General features: G+C 46.4%; 1 protein-coding gene across 1 annotated transcript in view; it reads left to right on the forward strand.

The window, feature by feature from the left end:
• The window catches only part of LOC142218466 (beta-1,3-galactosyltransferase 2-like), a 65,469-nt gene extending 40,869 nt beyond the window's left edge, over positions 1–24,600 (forward strand). The window contains exons 2-3 of the mRNA XM_075287215.1: positions 8,457–8,585; positions 22,662–24,600. Coding sequence (XP_075143316.1) covers positions 22,716–23,840 — 1,125 coding nt within the window. The 5' untranslated portion in view covers positions 8,457–8,585; positions 22,662–22,715 and the 3' untranslated portion in view covers positions 23,841–24,600. The remainder of the gene's footprint in view (positions 1–8,456; positions 8,586–22,661) is intronic.
• Positions 24,601–25,684: the final 1,084 nt, after the last annotated feature.

Here is a 25,684-nt window from a genome sequence, read left to right on the forward strand (position 1 = left end):
TACAGGAGGCTTCCGGGCAACTTCGAATAGTCCCATTGTTGCAGCGCGGATGGGTAGACATGGACGATGAGGAGGAAATGGAGATTGAACTTTCCGGTGGGGCCAGAGGAGTCATGCCAACTAACACTGTGGCAGACATGGCTGAGTTCATGTTGGGGTGCTTTACAACCGACAAGCGTATTGTCAAAATCATGGAGGACAACCAGTACTGGATCTTTGCTATCCTTGACCCCCGGTATAAAAACAACATCTCCTCTTTTATTCCGGTAGAGGGGAGGGCCAATCGCATCAATGCTTGCCACAAGCAATTGGTGCAGAATATGATGGAGATGTTTCCAGCATGTGACGTTGGCGGCAGGGAGGGCAGTTCCTCCAGTAGGTGACCAAGTTCTCACCGGTCCACACAAACGAGGGGCACACTGTCTAAGGTCTGGGACACCTTGATGGCACCCCCTCGCCAAAGTGCCGCCACGGAGGGTCCTAGTGTCACCAGGCGTGAGAAGTATAGGCGCATGTTGCGGGAATACCTTTCCGACCACAGCCCTGTCCTCTCCGACCCCTCTGCGCCCTACACGTATTGGGTGTCGAAGTTGGACCTGTGGCTTGAACTTGCCCTATATGCCTTGGAGGTGCTGTCCTGTCCTGCCACCAGCGTCCTATCTGAGAGGGTGTTCAGTGCAGCCGGTGGCATCATCACTGACAAGCGCACCCGTCTGTCAGCTGAGAGTGCCGACCGGCTCACTTTGATAAAAATGAACCACCACTGGATAGAGCCTTCATTTTTGTGCCCACCTGTGTAAAGCACCCCAAAATGAAACTCCATGTCTGTGCTCAACCTCTCCAATTCCTCCGCATCCTCATACTCATCCACCATAAGCGTTGCACAATTCTGCTAATACTAGGCTCCCTCCACCCTGATTTCCCCCAACTCTGCTGGTTAGAGGCTCCCTCCACCCTGATTTCCCCCAACTCTGCTGGTTAGAGGCTCCCTCCACCCTGATTTCCCCCAACTCTGCTGGTTAGAGGCTCCCTCCACTCTGATTTCCCCCAACTCTGCTGGTTAGAGGCTCCCTCCACCCTGCTTTCCCACAACTCTGCTGGTTAGAGGCTCCCTTCACCCTGATTTCCCACAACTCTGCTGGTTAGAGGTTCCCTCCACCCTGCTTTCCCACAACTCTGCTGGTTAGAGGCTCCCTCCACCCTGATTTCCCACAACTCTGCTGGTTAGAGGCTCCCTCCACCATGAATTGGTCCAAACTGGGGTTTTTAGAGGCTCCCTCCACCATGATTTCCCCCAACTCTGCTGGTTAGAGGCTCCCTCCACCCTGATTTCCCCCAACTCTGCTGGTTAGAGGCTCCCTCCACCCTGATTTTCCCCAATTCTGCTGATTAGAGGCTCCCTCCACCCTGCTTTCCCACAACTCTGCTGGTTAGAGGCTCCCTCCACCCTGATTTCCCACAACTCTGCTGGTTAGAGGCTCCCTCCACCATGAATTGGTCCAAACTGGGCTGTTTAGAGGCTCCCTCCACCATGAATTTGGCTTAACTGGGGTTTCTAGAGGCTCCCTCCACCATGAATTGGTCCAAACTGGGGTTTTTAGAGGCTCCCTCCACCATGAATTGGTCCAAACTGGGGTTTTTAGAGGCTCCCTCCACCATGAATTGGTCCAAACTGGGCTGTTTAGAGGCTCCCTCCACCATGAATTGGTCCAAACTGGGGTTTATAGAGGCTCCCTCCACCATGAATTGGTCCAAACTGGGTTTTTTAGAGGCTCCCTCCACCATGAATTGGTCCAAACTTGGGTTTTTAGAGGCTCCCTCCACCATGAATTGGTCCAAACTGGGCTGTTTAGAGGCTCCCTCCACCATGAATTTGGCCTAACTGGGGTTTTTAGAGGCTCCCTCCACCATGAATTGGTCCAAACTGGGGTTTTTAGAGGCTCCCTCCACCATGAATTGGTCCAAACTGGGCTGTTTAGAGGCTCCCTCCACCATGAATTGGTTCAAACTGGGCTGTTTAGAGGCTCCCTCCACCATGAATTTGGCCTAACTGGGGTTTTTAGAGGCTCCCTCCACCATGAATTGGTCCAAACTGGGGTTTTTAGAGGCTCCCTCCACCATGAATTGGTCGAAACTGGGGTTTTTAGAGGCTCCCTCCACCATGAATTTGCCCAAACTGGGCTGTTTAGAGGCTCCCTCCACCATGAATTTGGCCTAACTGGGGTTTTTAGAGGCTCCCTCCACCATGAATTGGTCCAAACTGGGGTTTTTAGAGGCTCCCTCCACCATGAATTGGTCCAAACTGGGTTTTTTAGAGGCTCCCTCCACCATGAATTGGTCCAAACTGGGGTTTTTAGAGGCTCCCTCCACCATGAATTGGTCCAAACTGGGGTTTTTAGAGGCTCCCTCCACCATGAATTGGTCCAAACTGGGGTTTTTAGAGTCTCCCTCCACCATGAATTGGTCCAAACTGGGGTTTTTAGAGGCTCCCTCCACCATGAATTGGTCCAAACTGGGCTGTTTAGAGGCTCCCTCCACCATGAATTTGGCCTAACTGGGGTTTTTAGAGGCTCTCTCCACCATGAATTGGTCCAAACTGGGGTTTTTAGAGGCTCCCTCCACCATGAATTGGTCCAAACTGGGCTGTTTAGAGGCTCCCTCCACCATGAATTGGTCCAAACTGGGGTTTTTAGAGGCTCCCTCCACCATGAATTTGCCCAAACTCTGCTGGTTAGAGGCTCAATCCACCCTGATTTTTAAAACAAATGTTGGTGCCAACCTCAACTTACTACAAGGGCCAAATTCACTGCTGGTGACAAGCTCTCCTCACTCCAAGTGCCAAATACACATGTTTCAAGGTGTTCTCCTACTGTCAGAGAGGTGGTATTGAGTGTGTAAAGTGTGTAGTTGTTAGGCTGTGATGTTGGGGTAATAGAGGGTCTTTGGTGTATTAGATGCCCCCAGACATGCTTCCCCTGCTGTCCCAGTTGTATTCCAGAGGTGTTGGCATCATTTCCTGTGGTGTCATAGTGGACTTGGTGACCCTCCAGACACGGATTTGGGTTTCCCCCTTAACGAGTATATGTTCCCCATAGACTATAATGGGGTTCGAAACCCGTTCGAACACACGAACATTGAGCGGCTGTTCGATTCGAATTTCGAACCTCGAACATTTTAGTGTTCGCTCATCTCTATTAAGAAACACTTCTGTATTTGAAAGCATTCTAACTTTGAAACCTTTATCTACACATGCCTAAAACTTTAGCACAGCACTGCATATACAACAAAAGGTAAAATGTATTATTATTATTATTATTATTATTATTATTATTATTATAATAAAGGTAATGCCATTAAAGTACAACTCATCCTGCAAAAAAGTCTTTATATGGTTATGTTAATTGAAAAGCTAAAAAAAATATGGCTGTTGGAAGGTAAGTATAAAAAAACTAAAATTTCAAATTAAGCATGCTGCAATTTGAAAATGTAAAAAATCACCACTAACCTCAAAAATGCTAAAAAAAAAATCAAACACTAAATATTGTATGTGTAAACTTTTCAGTATTTTACTAAAGACCTTAAAGTCTATAGCATTTTTGAACAAATTATAATATATTGAAAATTAACCAGAATTCTAGTGTAATTTGCAAAAAAAAGCAAATCATATATGTTTTTTGAACCTTACCTGACAAAGTGGTGTAGTCTAAGCGAAAAGAAGTGTGGCTTTCCAGAAAAGGGGCATGACTTAAGATGTGCTATTGTAGATTTAAACTTAAACTAGACAGCCTAAAGATATGCTAAATTTATCAACCACATTAGTCACTGTGGAAAATCTGTAACATTGGCTAGTCTAAGTAAAAACTTTAGCATTTTTGTTACATCTGCTTGAACTTCTGCACCATCCACTCGCACACTGTGGTGCAGAAGGCGTGTTCAGTTTTGATTCTTTAATTTGGGTTTTTCTTGTGTTTGAGCACTGTCCTATTCCCTCATCTTGGTAATTGATTTACCACCACACCCTTCTCCTTCACCTTGGTTTCCCTCTGCCCCTCTAAAGGTTAATATTGGTCTTGCCTGTATGATTGACAGCCTATCTCCCTATCAGGTCTGGGGCGGGTTCTGCCTTATTGTTTTCTCACATTTACATTGGTGCTTGCTATTGCCTTGTGTGTGCTGGCATCTGGAGTTATCCTGCCCCTTTCGCTGCCTGAGGCGAACGACAGAAAGCCGCCCCCCCCCCCCCGGGAGGAGGGGGCGGTGGTGGGTGGGGCGGGGTGGGGCGGAGCATAGGGGCGGGGCTAAGTGAAGGGGCTGGGCTTAGCTGTGTTCGCAGGCAGAGAGCAGGCACGGAGAGGACCTGCTCTCTGCCTGAGCGTGAGGGGAGGCCGCTGGAGCAGCGTTGCGTCCACAGGGCCTCCCCAATTCACCTCTCAGTGCTAAGCCAGTCCAGGACAGCTTGTCCTGGTCTGGTTTAGGTAAGCAAAAATGCCGCCCTCCATGGGGTCCTGGCATAGTGCCGCCTGAAGCGGTCGCTTCAGGTCGCCTCATGGGAGGTGCGGCGCTGGCTGGCATTTCTCTTGCTGTTAGTTACTTATATTCTTATTCTTGACCTCTGGCTTACCCTTTGACTACTCTATTGGATTTTGATTCTGTACTACATTGCTTGACTGTTATTGTACCCTTGGCTAGCTAACCTCTCTTTGTTGTTGTTGGTCTTGTCTGCGTTCTGTGTTGTCACATATATAGGAAGGGCTTGTTGTCCAGTTGTCGCCTATTGTTTAGGATAGGACCCGCAAGCAGGAAGGGACAGTGGGGGGTTTCAGCTTAAGGCTCACTGTCTATTGTGCCCCTCCCCCCAAGGTTCACCAGCAGCTGCTGGTGAATTGCTGCTCTAGCAATCCCTTACAGTTTTACAGTCCCTGAAAAGTGAATCCCATCCACACACTGCAGAAATACAAAAAAAAAAAAAAAAATGCTGCAATTTCTAAGACCACTGCAGTTTTGGAGATCACAGGATGTCAATTATACCCATGAAAATGCTGGTGGTTTCCTTACAGGTATAACTGAAGCAGAAGTTTCCTCTGTAGACTTCCTTGCAGTGAAAAGCGCTGCAGGGAAAAGTTGTGATACATTTCTGCCATTGTTTTTCCTTACAGTACTTTTTCGCTGCGGCCCACTACATTGGGGCCTTAGCCTAAGGCTGGATTCACACTAACGTTGGAGTTTCCTTGGGACACTCCACCAATGAATCCACAAGGACATCACTATACCACAATTTAGTGAAAAGAGTTCATGTAGGTATTGGTGATAAGTCTCTAATTATATTTATCTTTACTATTCATGTATGAAAAGCCATTTTGTAAATGGATGTACTATATACACTAGCACAAATACAGTACTATAGACTCTTTGGAGAATCACTAAGAGCTGATTAAGGTCAGGGACCAATGTTTTGTATTTTTATTCCCTCCCATTGTTTACACATCGTGTAACTATAACTACAGACCTATAGGACCACAGATTTATAACCACAGACCTATAGGACCACAGACCTATAACCACGGACCTATAGGACAAGTGACGTTACTCACTCGCTGCTCTTGCCGGCAGGACAATCATTCAGCTAATTGCAGTTTTGCTGATAAATCTGAGTCTATTATGTAAACATACAGATAACACTGAGACCATTCTGTACAAGCATCTGCATATTATCTGATCTGTATAAGTGTTGAGTCCCATTCAGCAAAAAGAGGGGGGGGGGGGGAAATACAGGAAGTGAGAAGTGCAGACTGAATGCAAAGCTGCTGCGTCACTCAGATGGGAAAACCCCTTTAACATCTTATTGTTGCATAGAATTGGTAGAAGTGGTCTACGTTGATGACCGTAGAAGTTAGTTATAATATTACCAAATTCAAAAAACTGTTATATTACTGTTTATTATGTTCCACCACCTCCCCTAGGGCTCTGATTATTATACTTGGGGGTCTGAAAAGGTCTGCGTTAGTTTAGAAAGAAAAAATAATAATTAAATTGCCACGGCTCCTCCAGAGTGCCACCTGAGGCCACTTCACCTTGCCTCATTAGAGGTAAGGCCCTACCCCTGCACACAGTTGCCAAAACCGTGTCAAAACTGCTTCAAAAACCGCTAGTGGTTTTTCCGCCTCCCACTGACTCCCGTTGGTCGTCTTGCTTTCTTTTTCCACTAGAGGAAAAAATCCGCTAGCGAAAAAAAAAAAAAAAGCAAGCGGATTACACAGAACTCTATGATGAGGAGTTTTTTTGGAGGCAAATTCTGACATGGATTCAGCATCAAAATCCTCTCCAAAAAACTCCATGTGCATTGACCCTTAGCCAAAATGTGTTATAATTAGAGATGAGCGAACAGTGTTCTATCGAACACATGTTCGATCGGATATCAGGGTGTTCGCCATGTTCGAATCGAATCGAACACCACGTGGTAAAGTGCGCCAAAATTCGATTCCCCTCCCACCTTCCCTGGCGCCTTTTTTGCACCAATAACAGCGCAGGGGAGGTGGGACAGGAACTACGACACCGGGGGCATTGAAAAAAATTGGAAAAAGTCATTGGCTGCCGAAATCAGGTGACCTCCATTTTAGACGAATAGTGGATTTCAAATCCGGGTCATATGAGAATGTGAACTTTGTGACTATGAGACAGGGATAGCTGTACAGGCAGGGATAGCTAGGGATAACCTTTATTTAGGGGGGAATGTTATTAAAAATAACTTTTTGGGGCTCTATCGGGTGTGTAATTGTGATTTTTGTGAGATAAACTTTTTCCCATAGGGATGCATTGGCCAGCGCTGATTGGCCGAATTCCGTACTCTGGCCAATCAGTGCTGGCCAATGCATTCTATTAGCTTGATGAAGCAGAGTGTGCACAAGGGTTCAAGCGCACCCTCGGCTCTGATGTAGCAGAGCCGAGGCTGCACAAGGGTTCAAGCGCACCCTCGGCTCTGATGTAGGAGAGCCGAGGGTGCACTTGAACCCTTGTGCACCCTCAGCTCTGCTACATCAGAGCCGAGGGTGCGCTTGAACCCTTGTGCACACTCTGCTTCATCAAGCTAATAGAATGCATTGGCCAGCGCTGATTGGCCAATGTATTCTATTAGCCTGATGAAGTAGAGCTGAATGTGTGTGCTAAGCACACACATTCAGCTCTACTTCATCGGGCTAATAGAATGCATTGGCCAGCGCTGATTGGCCAGAGTACGGAACTCGACCAATCAGCGCTGGCTCTGCTGGAGGAGGCGGAGTCTAAGATCGCTCCACACCAGTCTCCATTCAGGTCCGACCTTAGACTCCGCCTCCTCCGGCAGAGCCAGCGCTGATTGGCCGAATTCCGTACTCTGGCCAATCAGCACTGGCTAATGCATTGTATTGGCTTGATGAAGCAGTGCTGAATGTGTGTGCTTAGCACACACATTCAGCTCTACTTCATCGGGCTAATAGAATGCATTGGCCAGCGCTGATTGGCCGAATTCCGTACTCTGGCCAATCAGCACTGGCTAATGCATTGTATTGGCTTGATGAAGCAGTGCTGAATGTGTGTGCTTAGCACACACATTCAGCTCTACTTCATCGGGCTAATAGAATGCATTGGCCAATCAGCGCTGGCCAATGCATTCTATTAGCATGAACTGAGTTTGCACAGGGGTTCTAGTGCACCCTCGGCTCTGCTACATCAGATTGCTACATCTGATGTAGCAGTGCCGAGTGTGCATCAGATGTGTAGTTGAGCAAAACTGACTCAGCACTGCTAAGTCTGCATTCGCATAGGAATGCATTGGCCAGCCTTCGGCCAATCAGCGCTGGCTCTGCCGGAGGAGGCGGAGTCTAAGGTCGGACCTGAATGGAGACTGGTGTGGAGCGATCTTAGACTCCGCCTCCTCCAGCAGAGCCAGCGCTGATTGGTCGAGTTCCGTACTCTGGCCAATCAGCACTGGCCAATGCATTTCTATGGGGAAAAGTTAGCTTGCGAAAATCGCAAACTGACAGGGATTTCCATGAAATAAAGTGACTTTTATGCCCCCAGACATGCTTCCGCTGCTGTCCCAGTGTCATTCCAGGGTGTTGGTATCATTTCCTGGGGTGTCATAGTGGACTTGGTGACCCTCCAGACACGAATTTGGGTTTCCCCCTTAACGAGTTTATGTTCCCCATAGACTATAATGGGGTTCGAAACCCATTCGAACACTCGAACAGTGAGCGGCTGTTCGAATCGAATTTCGAACCTCGAACATTTTAGTGTTCGCTCATCTCTAGTTATAATATGTTATTTTTATTTCGTAAAAATTTTGAAAAATGCAAGTTTCAATCTTTGAAATTATACACCTTTCATATAGTCATACTACCCAAATTACTTCATAAGTGTAATGCATTTTTTCTGCTTTATGTTGGTTTCAAATTTTAATCCCCTTTTATTTATTTTTTCAGACATTATAAGGCAAAGAGGAAACCCCCATAAATCATCCCTTTATGAAAACTGCACTCCTAAAAAAAATTAAAAGTAGCATTGAGGAAGTTTCTTAACCCTTTCAGCATTTCAAAGGAATTAAAATGGAGGTAAAATATACACATTTCAATTTCTGTCACTAATATATTACTTTATCCCTAGACTTTGTACATTCACAAGGAAGGGTTAAAGGAAAAATGCATCAGCAATCTGTTGTCCAATATCTTCCAAGCATGGAATTATCACACATGTGGACGTAAACTATTGTATGTGCGCACTCAGGGCGCCAAAGAGAAGGAGCAATATTGGGATTTTGAAGGGCAGATTTTACTGCAATCATTTTCAGGTGCCATGTTGCCCCTGAGGTACCAGAACAGCAGAATCTAACAAAATGTGACTCCTTTTTGTAAAGAAAACCTTTACGGAATCAAGGGGAATAGTGAGCACTTTGACCTTTCATGTGTTTCATGGAATTGGACTGTGAAATTGCAAAGCAATCTTTTTTCCTAGAAAATGTTGCTTCAACTCCAATTTTTGCATTTCCACAAGGGGTTAAAAGACAAAATTCACCCCACAATGTGCTAAGCATCTTCTACTCCACATGTGGATGTAAACTGATGCGAGGGCATACAGTAGGGTACAGAATGAAAAAAACACTATTTGGATTTTGGAGTGCAAATTTTGGTGGAATTTGTTTCAGGCACCATGCTGCATTTGCAGAGCCACTGAATGTGCCAGAACAGTGGAAACCCCCCCAAAATGACCACATTTTCCAAACTAGACCCCTCAAAGAATCAAGGGGTATAATGAGTACTCTGATCCTACAGGTGTTTTACAGGACTTTTTACAATTACAATGTGAAAATGAAAATGTACTTTTCTAATACACTGTTCATCAATAAGTATTTGGACACCCATGCAAATGAAGATATCTGTGGTTGTGATGTACGTCACACCTTCCGCCATTAAATAGGAAACAGCATTGGCATTAGTGCATTGGCATTAGTCGCATGCAAGATGCCACGAACTGCAGAGTTGCCTGATTTTGGGAAAGGGGTAATTGTGGGGTACCACAGAAATGGTCGATTCTTAAGGGACTTAGCAAGTGAACTGAATTACCCCAAATCAACAGTGGCCTATGTGATTACGAAGTGGAAGGTGAACGGTGATTGTTGGAATGTGCCCCGAGTCAGCAGACCCCTGAAACTGGGAGATAGAGATCGACGAGTGCTGGCCAGAGAAACCGTACCCAACCGATGGCTCACATACACCAGGAGTTTCAACAGGCATCCGGGAGTATTGTGCTGATCAATACCATCCATAAGGAAGCATCTGCTGGGTTCTACCAACTATTGAATACGAATAAACGTTGTTTTTCTATTCTACCACAGATGTCCAAATATATTTTCATATGAGGTTAAAGGGGAAAAAAAGCACTCACAATTTGTTAAGCATTTTCTCCTAACTATGTAAATGCACCACGTGTGTATAAACTGCTGTATGGACACACAGTGGGACAGAACACTTTTTGGAGGGCATATTTTGCTGCAATAGTTTTCAGGAACCATGTCTCATTTACAGAGTTTTTTAGTCTCACAACAATGGAAATTCTAAGTATATGACCCCATTTTGGAAATTAGACCCCTCAAGAAATTAATCAAGGGGTATATTGAGCATTTTGACCCCACAGATGATTTATAGAATTGAGTAGTAAATGTGGGACATGACAATTTTCAAAATGTTGATTTAACTCCATTTTTTTTTCATTTCCACAAGAGGTTAAATTTGAAAATGTACTCACAATTAGAGATGAGCGAACAGTGTTCTATCGAACTCATGTTCGATCGGATATTAGGCTGTTCGGCATGTTCGAATCGAATCGAACACCGCGTGGTAAAGTGCGCCATTACTCGATTCCCCTCCCACCTTCCCTGGCGCCTTTTTTGCTCCAATAACAGCGCAGGGTAGGTGGGACAGGAACTACGACACCGGTGACGTTGAGAAAAATAGGCAAAACCCATTGGCTGCCGAAAACATGTGACCTCTAATTTAAAAGAACAGCGCCGCCCAGGTTCGCGTCATTCTGAGCTTGCAATTCACCGAGGACGGAGGTTTCCGTCCAGCTAGCTAGGGCTTAGATTCTGGGTAGGCAGGGACAGGCTAGGATAGGAAGGAGAAGACAACCAACAGCTCTTGTAAGAGCTAAATTCCAGGGAGAAGCTTGTCAGTGTAACGTGGCACTGACGGGCTCAATCGCCGCAACCCAGCTTTCCCAGGATCCTGAATGGAATACACTGTCAGTGTATTCCCGTATACCCGATATATACCCCGATACCCGTTCCAACGGTGTGCCCCCCCACCTTCACCCCAGAAATACCCTGCAAGTCCCCTAGCAATAGAATTGGGGCTATATACACCCACAATTTTTACTACTGGTATACAGTGCCATTGTCTGACTGGGAATTCAAAGAATATATTGGGAATACAAATACCCTCATTTCTTGCTACTGCCATATAGTGCCAGTGTCTGACTGGTAATTCAAAGAATATATTGGGAATACAAATACCCTCATTTCTTGCTACTGCCATATAGTGCCAGTTTCTGACTGGTAATTCAAAGAATATATTGGGGTTACGTGCACCCACAATTTTTACTACTGGTATACAGTGCCATTGTCTGACTGGGAATTCAAAGAATATATTGGGAATACAAATACCCTCATTTCTTGCTACTGCCATATAGTGCCAGTGTCTGACTGGGAATTCAAAGAATATATTGGGGTTACGTGCACCCACAATTTTTACTACTGGTATACAGTGCCAATTTCTAACTAGGAATTCAAAATGCGCAAGGCTCCCGGAAAGGGACGTGGACGAGGCCGTGGGCGAGGTCGGGGGAATGGTTCTGGGGAGCAAGGTAGCAGTGAAGCCACAGGGCGTCCCGTGCCTACTCCTGTGGGGCAGCAAGCATTGCGCCACTCCACAGTGCCAGGGTTGCTTGCCACATTAACTAAACTGCAGGGTACAAACCTTAGTAGGCCCGAGAACCAGGAACAGGTCTTGCAATGGCTGTCAGAGAACGCTTACAGCACATTGTCCAGCAGCCAGTCAGACTCTGCCTCCTCTCCTCCTATTACCCAACAGTCTTGTCTTCCTTCCTCCCAAAATTCCGAAGCTTTACAGAACAATAACCCAAACTGTCCCTGCTCCCCAGAGCTGTTCTCCGCTCCTTTCATTGTCCCTCAACCTGCCTCTCCACGTCACGATTCCACGAACCTAACAGAGGAGCATCTGTGTCCAGATGCTCAAACACTAGAGTCTCCTCCATCTCCGTTCGATTTGGTGGTGGATGACCAGCAACCCACCCTCATCGACGATGATGTGACGCAGTTGCCGTCAGGGCATCCAGTTGACCGGCGCATTGTGCGGGAGGAGGAGATGAGACAGGAGTTGGAAGAGGAAGTGGTGGATGATGAGGACACTGACCCGACCTGGACAGGGGGGATGTCAAGCGGGGAAAGTAGTGTGGATGTTGAGGCAGGTGCAGCACCAAAAAGGGTAGCTAGAGGCAGAGGCAGAGGTCAGCAGCTTAGGCGAAGCCAGGCCACACCCGGAATCTCCCAAGATGTTCCAGTTCGTACCCAGCCCCGAAAAACTCCCACCTCGAGGGCACGTTTCTCGAAGGTGTGGAGTTTTTTCAAGGAATGCGCCGAGGACAGATATAGTGTTGTCTGCACAATTTGCCTCTCGAAATTGATTAGGGGCTCTGAGAAGAGCAACCTGTCCACCACTTCAATGCGCCGTCATTTGGAATCCAAGCACTGGAATCAGTGGCAGGCAGCAACGGCAGGACAAAGGCCGCCTGCCGTTCACGCCACTGCCACTGCCTCTGCCACTGCCTCTGCCACTGCCACTGCTGACTGTGCTGGCGATGCACTCCAGAGGACGAGCCAGGACACCACTTCATCTGCCTCCGCCACTTTGTTGACTTCTACCTCATCCTCCCCTGGTCCTGTCTTATCTCCTTCTCCTGCACCATCAAAGGCACCATCAGGCGTTTCTTTACAACAACCCACCATCTCTCAGACATTGGAGCAGCGGCAGAAATACACTGCTAACCACCCACACGCGCAAGCCTTGAACGCCAACATCGCTAAACTGCTGGCCCAGGAGATGTTGGCGTTCCGGCTTGTTGAAACTCCCGCCTTCCTGGACCTGATGGCAACTGCGGCACCTCGCTATGCCGTCCCTAGCCGTCACTACTTCTCCCGGTGTGCCGTCCCCGCCTTGCACCAGCACGTGTCACTCAACATCAGGCGGGCCCTTAGTTCCGCGCTTTGCACAAAGGTCCACTTGACCACCGACGCGTGGACAAGTGCATGCGGACAGGGACGCTACATTTCACTGACGGCACACTGGGTGAATGTAGTTGAGGCTGGGACTGCTTCCCAAACTGGCCCGGTGTACCTCGTCTCCCCGCCTAACATTCCTGGCAGGGACACAAGAAGAACACCCCCCTCCTCCTCCTCCTCTACCGCCTCCTCCTCCGCCACCGCCTCCTCCTCCGCCACCGCCTCCTCCTCCGCTGTTAGATTGACCCCAGCTACGAGTTGGAAACGTTGCAGCACTGGCGTTGGTAGACGTCAGCAGGCTGTGCTGAAGCTGATCAGCTTGGGGGACAGACAGCACACTGCCTCCGAGGTGAGGGATGCCCTCCTCGATGAGACGGCAATATGGTTTGAGCCGCTGCACCTGGGCCCAGGCATGGTCGTTTGTGATAACGGCCGGAACCTGGTAGCAGCTCTGGAGCTTGCCGGACTCCAACATGTTTCATGCCTGGCCCACGTCTTCAACCTAGTGGTGCAACGTTTCCTAAAGAGCTACTCCAATGTTCCAGAGCTACTGGTGAAAGTGCGGCGCATGTGCGCCCACTTTCGCAAGTCGACAGTAGCCGCTGCTAGCTTAAAATCTCTCCAGCAACGCCTGCATGTGCCACAACACCGGCTTTTGTGCGACGTCCCCACACGCTGGAACTCAACGTTTCAGATGTTGAATAGAGTGGTTGAGCAGCAGAGACCTTTGATGGAATACCAGCTACAAAACCCTAGGGTGCCACAAAGTCAGCTGCCTCAGTTTCACATCCATGAGTGGCCATGGATGAGAGACCTTTGTGACATCCTACGGGTCTTTGAGGAGTCCACAACGAGGGTGAGCTCTGAGGATGCGATGGTGAGCCTTACAATCCCGCTCTTGTGTGTTCTGAGAGAATCCCTGATTGACATCAGGGATAACTCAGATCACACAGAGGAGTTAGGGATAGCATCCGATCCGTCACAGCTGGAGAGTAGGTCCACACATCTGTCCGCTTCACTGCGTTTAATGGAGGAGGAGGAGGAGGAGGAGGAGGAGGAAGAAGAGTTGTCCGATGATGTGATGGTGATACAGGAGGCTTCCGGGCAACTTCGAATCGTCCCATTGTTGCAGCGCGGATGGGTAGACATGGAGGATGAGGAGGAAATGGAGATTGAACTTTCCGGTGGGGCCAGAGGAGTCATGCCAACTAACACTGTGGCAGACATGGCTGAGTTCATGTTGGGGTGCTTTACAACCGACAAGCGTATTGTCAAAATCATGGAGGACAACCAGTACTGGATCTTTGCTATCCTTGACCCCCGGTATAAAAACAACATCTCGTCTTTTATTCCGGTAGAGGGGAGGGCCAATCGCATCAATGCTTGCCACAGGCAATTGGTGCAGAATATGATGGAGATGTTTCCAGCATGTGACGTTGGCGGCAGGGAGGGCAGTTCCTCCAGTAGGCAACCAAGTTCTCACCGGTCCACACAAACGAGGGGCACACTGTCTAAGGTCTGGGACACCTTGATGGCACCCCCTCGCCAAAGTGCCGCCACGGAGGGTCCTAGTGTCACCAGGCGTGAGAAGTATAGGCGCATGTTGCGGGAATACCTTTCCGACCACAGCCCTGTCCTCTCCGACCCCTCTGCGCCCTACACGTATTGGGTGTCGAAGTTGGACCTGTGGCTTGAACTTGCCCTATATGCCTTGGAGGTGCTGTCCTGTCCTGCCGCCAGCGTCCTATCTGAGAGGGTGTTCAGTGCAGCCGGTGGCATCATCACTGACAAGCGCACCCGTCTGTCAGCTGAGAGTGCCGACCGGCTCACTTTGATAAAAATGAACCACCACTGGATAGAGCCTTCATTTTTGTGCCCACCTGTGTAAAGCACCCCAACATGAAACTCCATGTCTGTACTCAACCTCTCCAATTCCTCCGCATCCTCATACTCATCCACCATAAGCGTTGCACAATTCTGCTAATACTAGGCTCCCTCCAACATGATTTCCCCCAACTCTGCTGGTTAGAGGCTCCCTCCACCCTGATTTCCACCAACTCTGCTGGTTAGAGGCTCCCTCCACCCTGCTTTCCCACAACTCTGCTGGTTAGAGGCTCCCTCCACCATGAATTTGCCCAAACTGGGCTGTTTAGAGGCTCCCTCCACCATGAATTGGTCCAAACTGGGGTTTTTAGAGGCTCCCTCCACCATGAATTGGTCCAAACTTGGCTGTTTAGAGGCTCCCTCCACCATGAATTGGTCCAAACTGGGGTGGTTAGAGGCTCCCTCCACCATTAATTGGTCCAAACTGGGCTGGTTAGAGGCTCCCTCCACCATTAATTGGTCCAAACTGGGCTGGTTAGAGGCTCCCTCCACCATGAATTGGTCCAAACTGGGGTTTTTAGAGGCTCCCTCCACCATGAATTGGTCCAAACTTGGCTGTTTAGAGGCTCCCTCCACCATTAATTGGTCCAAACTGGGCTGGTTAGAGGCTCCCTCCACCATGAATTGGTCCAAACTGGGTTTTTTAGAGGCTCCCTCCACCATGAATTGGTCCAAACTGGGGTTTTTAGAGGCTCCCTCCACCATGAATTGGTCCAAACTGGGCTGTTTAGCGGCTCCCTCCACCATTAATTGGTCCAAACTGGGCTGGTTAGAGGCTCCCTCCACCATGAATTTGCCCAAACTGGGCTGTTTAGAGGCTCCCTCCACCATGAATTTGCCCAAACTGGGCTGTTTAGAGGCTCCCTCCACCATGAATTGGTCCAAACTGGGGTTTTTAGAGGCTCCCTCCACCATGAATTGGTCCAAACTTGGCTGTTTAGAGGCTCCCTCCACCATTAATTGGTCCAAACTGGGCTGGTTAGAGGCTCCCTCCACCATGAATTGGTCCAAACTGGGTTTTTTAGAGGCTCCCTCCACCATGAATTTGCCCAAACTGGGCTGTTTAGAGGCTCCCTCCACCATGAATTGGTCCAAACTGGGCTGGTTAGAGGCTCCCTCCACCATGAATTTCCCAAAACTTGGCTGTTTAGAGGCTCCCTCCACCATTAATTGGTCCAAACTGGGCTGGTTAGAGGCTCCCTCCACCATTAATTGGTCCAAACTGGGCTGGTTAGAGGCTCCCTCCACCATGAATTGGTCCAAACTGGGGTTTTTAGAGGCTCCCTCCACCATGAATTGGTCCAAACTGGGGTTTTTAGAGGCTCCCTCCACCATTAATTGGTCCAAACTGGGCTGGTTAGAGGCTCCCTCCACCATGAATTGGTCCAAACTGGGTTTTTTAGAGGCTCCCTCCACCATGAATTGGTCCAAACTGGGGTTTTTAGAGGCTCCCTCCACCATGAATTGGTCCAAACTTGGCTGTTTAGAGGCTCCCTCCACCATTAATTGGTCCAAACTGGGCTGGTTAGAGGCTCCCTCCACCATGAATTGGTCCAAACTGGGTTTTATAGAGGCTCCCTCCACCATGAATTTGCCCAATCTGGGCTGTTTAGAGGCTCCCTCCACCATGAATTGGTCCAAACTGGGCTGGTTAGAGGCTCCCTCCACCATGAATTTGCCCAAACTGGGCTGTTTAGAGGCTCCCTCCACCATGAATTGGTCCAAACTGGGTTTTTTAGAGGCTCCCTCCACCATGAATTGGTCCAAACTGGGCTGGTTAGAGGCTCCCTCCACCATGAATTTGCCCAAACTGGGCTGGTTAGAGGCTCCCTCCACCATGAATTGGTCCAAACTGGGGTTTTTAGAGGCTCCCTCCACCATGAATTGGTCCAAACTTGGCTGTTTAGAGGCTCCCTCCACCATGAATTGGTCCAAACTGGGGTGGTTAGAGGCTCCCTCCACCATTAATTGGTCCAAACTGGGCTGGTTAGAGGCTCCCTCCACCATTAATTGGTCCAAACTGGGCTGGTTAGAGGCTCCCTCCACCATTAATTGGTCCAAACTGGGCTGGTTAGAGGCTCCCTCCACCATTAATTGGTCCAAACTGGGCTGGTTAGAGTCTCCCTCCACCATGAATTGGTCCAAACTGGGGTTTTTAGAGGCTCCCTCCACCATGAATTGGTCCAAACTTGGCTGTTTAGAGGCTCCCTCCACCATTAATTGGTCCAAACTGGGCTGGTTAGAGGCTCCCTCCACCATGAATTGGTCCAAACTGGGTTTTTTAGAGGCTCCCTCCACCATGAATTTGCCCAAACTGGGCTGTTTAGAGGCTCCCTCCACCATGAATTGGTCCAAACTGGGCTGGTTAGAGGCTCCCTCCACCATGAATTTCCCAAAACTTGGCTGTTTAGAGGCTCCCTCCACCATTAATTGGTCCAAACTGGGCTGGTTAGAGGCTCCCTCCACCATTAATTGGTCCAAACTGGGCTGGTTAGAGGCTCCCTCCACCATGAATTTGCCCAAACTGGGCTGGTTAGAGGCTCCCTCCACCATGAATTGGTCCAAACTGGGGTTTTTAGAGGCTCCCTCCACCATGAATTGGTCCAAACTTGGCTGTTTAGAGGCTCCCTCCACCATTAATTGGTCCAAACTGGGCTGGTTAGAGGCTCCCTCCACCATGAATTGGTCCAAACTGGGTTTTTTAGAGGCTCCCTCCACCATGAATTTGCCCAAACTGGGCTGTTTAGAGGCTCCCTCCACCATGAATTGGTCCAAACTGGGCTGGTTAGAGGCTCCCTCCACCATGAATTTCCCAAAACTTGGCTGTTTAGAGGCTCCCTCCACCATTAATTGGTCCAAACTGGGCTGGTTAGAGGCTCCCTCCACCATTAATTGGTCCAAACTGGGCTGGTTAGAGGCTCCCTCCACCATGAATTGGTCCAAACTGGGGTTTTTAGAGGCTCCCTCCACCATGAATTGGTCCAAACTGGGGTTTTTAGAGGCTCCCTCCACCATTAATTGGTCCAAACTGGGCTGGTTAGAGGCTCCCTCCACCATGAATTGGTCCAAACTGGGTTTTTTAGAGGCTCCCTCCACCATGAATTTGCCCAAACTGGGCTGGTTAGAGGCTCCCTCCACCATGAATTGGTCCAAACTGGGGTTTTTAGAGGCTCCCTCCACCATGAATTGGTCCAAACTTGGCTGTTTAGAGGCTCCCTCCACCATGAATTGGTCCAAACTGGGGTGGTTAGAGGCTCCCTCCACCATTAATTGGTCCAAACTGGGCTGGTTAGAGGCTCCCTCCACCATTAATTGGTCCAAACTGGGCTGGTTAGAGGCTCCCTCCACCATTAATTGGTCCAAACTGGGCTGGTTAGAGGCTCCCTCCACCATTAATTGGTCCAAACTGGGCTGGTTAGAGGCTCCCTCCACCATGAATTTGCCCAAACTGGGCTGGTTAGAGGCTCCCTCCAACCATGAATTGGTCCAAACTTGGCTGTTTAGAGGCTCCCTCCACCATTAATTGGTCCAAACTGGGCTGGTTAGAGGCTCCCTCCACCATGAATTGGTCCAAACTGGGTTTTTTAGAGGCTCCCTCCACCATGAATTGGTCCAAACTGGGGTTTTTAGAGGCTCCCTCCACCATGAATTGGTCCAAACTGGGCTGTTTAGCGGCTCCCTCCACCATTAATTGGTCCAAACTGGGCTGGTTAGAGGCTCCCTCCACCATGAATTTGCCCAAACTGGGCTGTTTAGAGGCTCCCTCCACCATGAATTTGCCCAAACTGGGCTGGTTAGAGGCTCCCTCCACCATGAATTGGTCCAAACTGGGGTTTTTAGAGGCTCCCTCCACCATGAATTGGTCCAAACTTGGCTGTTTAGAGGCTCCCTCCACCATTAATTGGTCCAAACTGGGCTGGTTAGAGGCTCCCTCCACCATGAATTGGTCCAAACTGGGTTTTTTAGAGGCTCCCTCCACCATGAATTTGCCCAAACTGGGCTGTTTAGAGGCTCCCTCCACCATGAATTGGTCCAAACTGGGCTGGTTAGAGGCTCCCTCCACCATGAATTTCCCAAAACTTGGCTGTTTAGAGGCTCCCTCCACCATTAATTGGTCCAAACTGGGCTGGTTAGAGGCTCCCTCCACCATTAATTGGTCCAAACTGGGCTGGTTAGAGGCTCCCTCCACCATGAATTGGTCCAAACTGGGGTTTTTAGAGGCTCCCTCCACCATTAATTGGTCCAAACTGGGCTGGTTAGAGGCTCCCTCCACCATGAATTGGTCCAAACTGGGTTTTTTAGAGGCTCCCTCCACCATGAATTGGTCCAAACTGGGGTTTTTAGAGGCTCCCTCCACCATGAATTGCTCCAAACTTGGCTGTTTAGAGGCTCCCTCCACCATTAATTGGTCCAAACTGGGCTGGTTAGAGGCTCCCTCCACCATGAATTGGTCCAAACTGGGCTGGTTAGAGGCTCCCTCCACCATGAATTTCCCAAAACTTGGCTGTTTAGAGGCTCCCTCCACCATGAATTGGTCCAAACTGGGCTGGTTAGAGGCTCCCTCCACCATGAATTTGCCCAAACTGGGCTGTTTAGAGGCTCCCTCCACCATGAATTTGCCCAAACTGGGCTGTTTAGAGGCTCCCTCCACCATGAATTGGTCCAAACTGGGTTTTTTAGAGGCTCCCTCCACCATGAATTGGTCCAAACTGGGCTGTTTAGAGGCTCCCTCCACCATGAATTTGCCCAAACTGGGCTGTTTAGCGGCTCCCTCCACCATTAATTGGTCCAAACTGGGCTGGTTAGAGGCTCCCTCCACCATGAATTTGCCCAAACTGGGCTGGTTAGAGGCTCCCTCCACCATGAATTGGTCCAAACTGGGGTTTTTAGAGGCTCCCTCCACCATGAATTGGTCCAAACTTGGCTATTTAGAGGCTCCCTCCACCATGAATTGGTCCAAACTGGGGTGGTTAGAGGCTCCCTCCACCATTAATTGGTCCAAACTGGGCTGGTTAGAGGCTCCCTCCACCATGAATTGGTCCAAACTGGGGTTTTTAGAGGCTCCCTCCACCATGAATTGGTCCAAACTGGGGTGGTTAGAGGCTCCCTCCACCATTAATTGGTCCAAACTGGGCTGGTTAGAGGCTCCCTCCACCATTAATTGGTCCAAACTGGGCTGGTTAGAGGCTCCCTCCACCATTAATTGGTCCAAACTGGGCTGGTTAGAGGCTCCCTCCACCATTAATTGGTCCAAACTGGGCTGGTTAGAGGCTCCCTCCACCATGAATTTGCCCAAACTGGGCTGGTTAGAGGCTCCCTCCACCATGAATTGGTCCAAACTGGGGTTTTTAGAGGCTCCCTCCACCATGAATTTGCCCAAACTGGGGTGTTTAGAGGCTCCCTCCACCATGAATTTGCCCAAACTCTGCTGGTTAGAGGCTCAATCCACCCTGATTTTCAAAACAAATGTTGGTGCCAACCTCAACTTACTACAAGGGCCAAATTCACTGCTGGTGACAAGCTCTCCTCACTGCAAGTGCCAAATACACATGTTTCAAGGTGTTTTCCTACTGTCAGAGAGGTGGTATTGAGTGTGTAAAGTGTGTAGTTGTTAGGCTGTGATGTTGGGGTAATAGAGGGTCTTTGGTGTGTTAGATGCCCCCAGACATGCTTCCCCTGCTGTCCCAGTGTCATTCCAGAGGTGTTGGCATCATTTCCTGGGGTGTCATAGTGGACTTGGTGACCCTCCAGACACGGATTTGGGTTTCCCCCTTAACGAGTATCTGTTCCCCATAGACTATAATGGGGTTCGAAACCCGTTCGAACACACGAACATTGAGCGGCTGTTCGAATCGAATTTCGAACCTCGAACATTTTAGTGTTCGCTCATCTCTACTCACAATTCAAGTAATTTCTTCCAACTACAGAAATGTCCCAGTAAAGTCCCACATGTAGATCTTAACTGCTGTACTCAGTGGCATTCAGAAGGGATAAAATGATATTTGTAGGGTACATTTTACAGAGTTTACAAGTTTTCCAGTGCCATGCTGTATTTGCAGTGCCCGTGAATTACCAGAAAAATGAAAACCCCCAACTACTGACCTCAGTTTGGAAGCTAGACCCCTTTAGAAGTTTATCAAGGGGTATAGTGAGTATTTGGATTCCATAGGTATCGCATTAATTTAGTGCAAAAAAAATAGAAAAAAATCAGGGCACTCACCAGCCAGTAGTAAAATTCACCAAACTGTAATAATCTTCCATAAAAATAGGCACTTAAACAGCATTTACAGACGGGGGTAGGGTAGATGGAATGTAGAAGAAATGAAGCGACGACCGTTTCGTGCTAAATGCACTTCATCAGGCTTCCCACGTGCCTATTTTTATGGAAGATTATTAAAGTTTGGTGAATTTTACTACTGGCTGGTGAGTGCCCTGATTTTTTTCTATTTTTTTGCACTATATTGGACTATTTGTTTAACAGTGAGCACCACCTGAATGCCAGATCATCTAGTTTGAGATCCAGTGATTTGGTGTATGTTCACACTCACAGAACGGTGCCGCTGCTTTTGAACTTTTTTGCATCGCATTAATTTATTTTCCAGAAATTGATGCACTGAGGGTAAAAGTAAATCTGTACGGAGTACATCAAGGTATAAATCAATTATTTAACCCTTTCCTGACTTCTGTAATAGTATGGCAAATTCTGGGTCTATAAAGAGGGCGACCTCTCAGCTGCGCTGCGGCCGCTATAGTAATTAGGTCTCTGCTATCCTACAGTGGAGGCCCGGTGCTAATGCCCGCGATCAGACTGAAATCTGATCGCGGGCATTGAAATCCAGGACTCCCCTTCCTTTCTCCCCCCCAAAGTTACAAAAATACAGGCTACTGCACAGCGAGATCATGGGAGCCGACCTTTTCTTCTGACAGCCAGGAGCCTTCTGAAGGCTCACAGGTAGATGTCATACTGATAAATGGTGTGCTTCCTTCTGCCCCATTTGGAGCACACTCTGGACTTTTCTTGGGTATTCCCTTTCTTTGCAGTTTGTGGGACTTCATTTGGAAAGTGTTGCCTTGGTATAATATGGGCACCTTCAATTCCAGAAGTATTGGGGCTTGCCATTTCCTGGTCCCCAAATATCAAGGTCTTGACAACTTCCCCCTGAAACTGATGGAATGTTCCTGTCCTGCCTGCACATCCTAATATCACATAAGTGTTGCACAGCACAATCTGTACAATATGCATTGCCAGCTTTTTATACCACACTCCTGTTTCCTCATGACACTATGCGGCTTTAGAACTTGGTCAGATAGATCAACTCCTCCCATATATTTATTATATGACAGGATGCTGTTTGGTTGGGGGTAGTAGCATTGGTATAGTGTCCAGTGCTGCCATCACAATGAATTGTGGCATGTGCTAGGAGATCCCTCTCGTCCTTATACTTGACCAAGAGCATGTTCTCATTGTAGTCTGGCCTGCTCTCAACCTTCTAGAAGGTTGCACAATCTGTGCCCTACGAAGGCTTCTCTGAATTTTGGCACTCTCCCTCAAGCTGAACATGTAAATAAAACTATATAATTTTGGTATCCTACCGGAAACATGCAGAAACATAAAATACAGGATACGTCATTTTTGTTGCAGAGTGAATGCAGCCCACAAAAGTCATACAAATGTTCTTTTTTCCAATTCCGACCATTCTGAATTTTTTTCCAACTTCCCAGTACATTGTACAAAATATTAAATGGTACCATTATGAAGAACAATTTGTCCTGCAAACATTAAGCCCTCATATGGCTCTGTGAACTGAAAAATAAAAATGTTATGGGGTTTGGGAGGCAGGGTGTCGAAAAACGAAAATCGAAAAATGTCAACTGGTGGTAAGGGGTTAAATAGTGGAGAATACTACTTCATGTAATATTGTTATAATATTTCATATTTCATGTTTTTCAGATGGTGCATTCAAAAGAATAGAAGTCAAGGATCTTCATTCTGAACTACTCCAACATGAATTTAATTAAAAAGTCAAACTGCACCAAGTTGAGCGTTAAACTGTTATTGTTCCTCTTTTTGGTTCTTCTGACCCTGGCCTTGATAATTTTAGCCAATTCCATTTGGATTCCATTGAGTTTAGTAAATCCACTTACTAATTTACAAATCGTGGTTCATAATATTTCACAGAAATTTCAGGAGCTAAACATCATTGAAAATAATTTTCCATACATAATTAAAGAGAAAAAATCTGAATATGAAGCAAGAAATATTTTAATTTCTGGAGAAACTATGACTAACATATCTAAAGGTATACAAAAAACGCCATATCAGTATATTATCAATGAACCTGATAAATGCAAGGAACATGCTCCATTTCTGGTTCTGCTTATAACTGTGGAAAGATGGCAGAAAGAAGCACGTCAAGCTATAAGGAATACATGGGGAAAGGAGGATCTTTTGCCCGGAGTCAAAATACTTAGGTTATTTTTCCTAGGTAAAGAGTCCAAGCTGAATACTGATGCTGAACAGGCCATTTTAAAGGAAAGTGAAGAATTTCATGACATTATCCAACAGGACTACTTGGACACATACAAAAACCTTACCATTAAAGTACTGATGGGTTTGAACTGGATAACCACATACTGCCCCTATGCCTTATATGTTATGAAGACAGACAGTGACATGTTTGTTAACACTGAATACTTGGTTAACAAGCTTCTGAAACCAGATGAAGCACCAAAAAAAAATTACTTTACCGGATATTTAATGTTAAATGGTTCACCCATTCGCAACTTAGACAGTAAATGGTATGTGTCACCAGATGTATATCCGGAAAAAAGCTATCCTCCATTTTGTTCTGGAACTGGATATGTGTTATCAGGAGACCTACCCCACAAAATAGTTAATGTCTCTTCAAGCATTAGATGGATACATCTTGAAGATGTGTTTATTGGTTTATGTCTTGATAAAGTAGGAGTTCAACCAGTGGCTCCACCTAAAAATTCTGATTTTAATAGCTGGAGAGTCATGTATTCAGACTGTGGATATCACAATCTTGTAACATCACATGGCGTGAGTCCTGCGGAGATGTTACATTATTGGGGCAGACTACAAAGAGGTAAACATCAGTGTACTTAAAGAGTAACTGCTTCAAATATTTATTTTATATATGAACAGTTCAAGTGAATATAAGAAAATTTGCATTATATGTTTTCTGAGGAAAATGCTCTGCTTTTATTAGGTCATCTCCTGCCTGGTAAACTGCTGAGTTCAGTGACAGAAATACATCTTCATTGACCAAAAGCTGCAGTTCAAACAGCTCTGCAGAGAGAGGAGCAGGAAGAGAAATGAATGAGACATAAGGGAAACAGATTTCCTGGAGCAGATTACAGAAAGATCTCTCTTTCACCAGAGCTTTATTCACATCTATACAACTTAATCATGCTAAGACTGTTTTAAAAAGTGTTTTAAAAGAAATAAATCTTGTTCCTCTCTGCTAGCCTCTGCTTCTCCAGACTCTTCCTTCTGCGTGCCATGGTAATTTGATCTGTGAGTGAGCTAAACTGTATTCACAGTGAACACAGATCTGTCACTGAATTCAGTAGTTTGCCAGGCAGGAGAGAAGCTAATAACAACTGATAAGAGCATTTTCAAAATGTATTACAAAAAATATACTAGTGTATAGCAACAGATTGTTGCCCTGAGGCCTTGTAGAGGGCTATCAACCCAAGATCAGAGAGGCATTAATATCCCAATTGGATTATTGGAAGGCATATTGAAATGAGTTGTAGTTCTGATGCATTCAAACAACAGAAGATTTTTTAGTTGAGTTGGAAATTTACTCCATTGTAATTGTATTCTATTCACTCTTGTACACATAGTGTATGGCATGTTTGTTATCTTAATACCACATAAATATTTTTATCAACTTTTTGTAAATGTTTAAAAAAAAAAAAAAAAAAAAAAGCCGCAGTTTTATAGTGGTTTTTAGAAGCATTGTTAATGTCATTTTTTTTTTTTAACAATTAACAAATGCCATTGATATTTTTTACTTCTGGTAGTAAGGACAATTTTCAAACCTTTGCTATGAACACAAAAAAACTAAAGTAAAACATAAAAAGTATTCTAACCCCCTGACTCCCTCTCTATATATTTTCTGAAAGAAGATATACTCGACATGACAAAAGGTCTTGGCTTTATGGGCACTTTCATGCAATTATGATTTAAACTATACTTTTTATTATTTTATTTTTTTAATAATAATGCATAAAAAAATCCTATGCAGAAATTTATATGCACCATACCTCCTAAATTAGTAATTCAACATGTGGAAAGCTCATATATATTACTTAGGTCTATATCTACATGCACAAACCTTTATAAAATAACCAGAACTGGAAGGAACAAAAATCTGCTTTCATGCTGAAAATGAGAAAAAACAGCACAGTACTCCTCAGTTTATTGGTTCTAGGACAAAGAATAAAAGTTTAAACCATTGTAACTTGAGACCATAACTCTATGAAAACTAGTTATTGGCTCTGAAGACCCAAAATGCCACCAGAATTATGAAAAAATTTACATTAATGAGAACCCATTAGAGATATAGCAAATCCTTACACATAAAAGTCATAAAGAGCTGCTGGACGCTGTAAGTAACTTTCGGTCATGCTACCAAGAGCTATTTCAGGGTTCTGAAAAGTATATATATATATATATATATATATATATATATATATATATATATATATATACTATGTTCCAAATTACTATGCAAACTGGATTTGAGTGTCATAAAGATTGAATATTATGTTTTTCAATTAAACTCAGTTTATCGTTGGTATTGTGTTTCAGTGCTCTTTGGATCAATCTTAAATATCTGTGATAAATAGTTCGCCAATTGAGTCCAATTAAAGGAAACCTACTTAAGGCTAAGGATTCATGTAGCAAGCCACGGCCAAAAGATCTGTCAAAATCCTGTGAAT

The sequence above is a fragment of the Leptodactylus fuscus genome, chromosome 9 (genome assembly GCF_031893055.1).
Source record: "Leptodactylus fuscus isolate aLepFus1 chromosome 9, aLepFus1.hap2, whole genome shotgun sequence".
NCBI classification, from domain to species: domain Eukaryota; kingdom Metazoa; phylum Chordata; class Amphibia; order Anura; family Leptodactylidae; genus Leptodactylus; species Leptodactylus fuscus.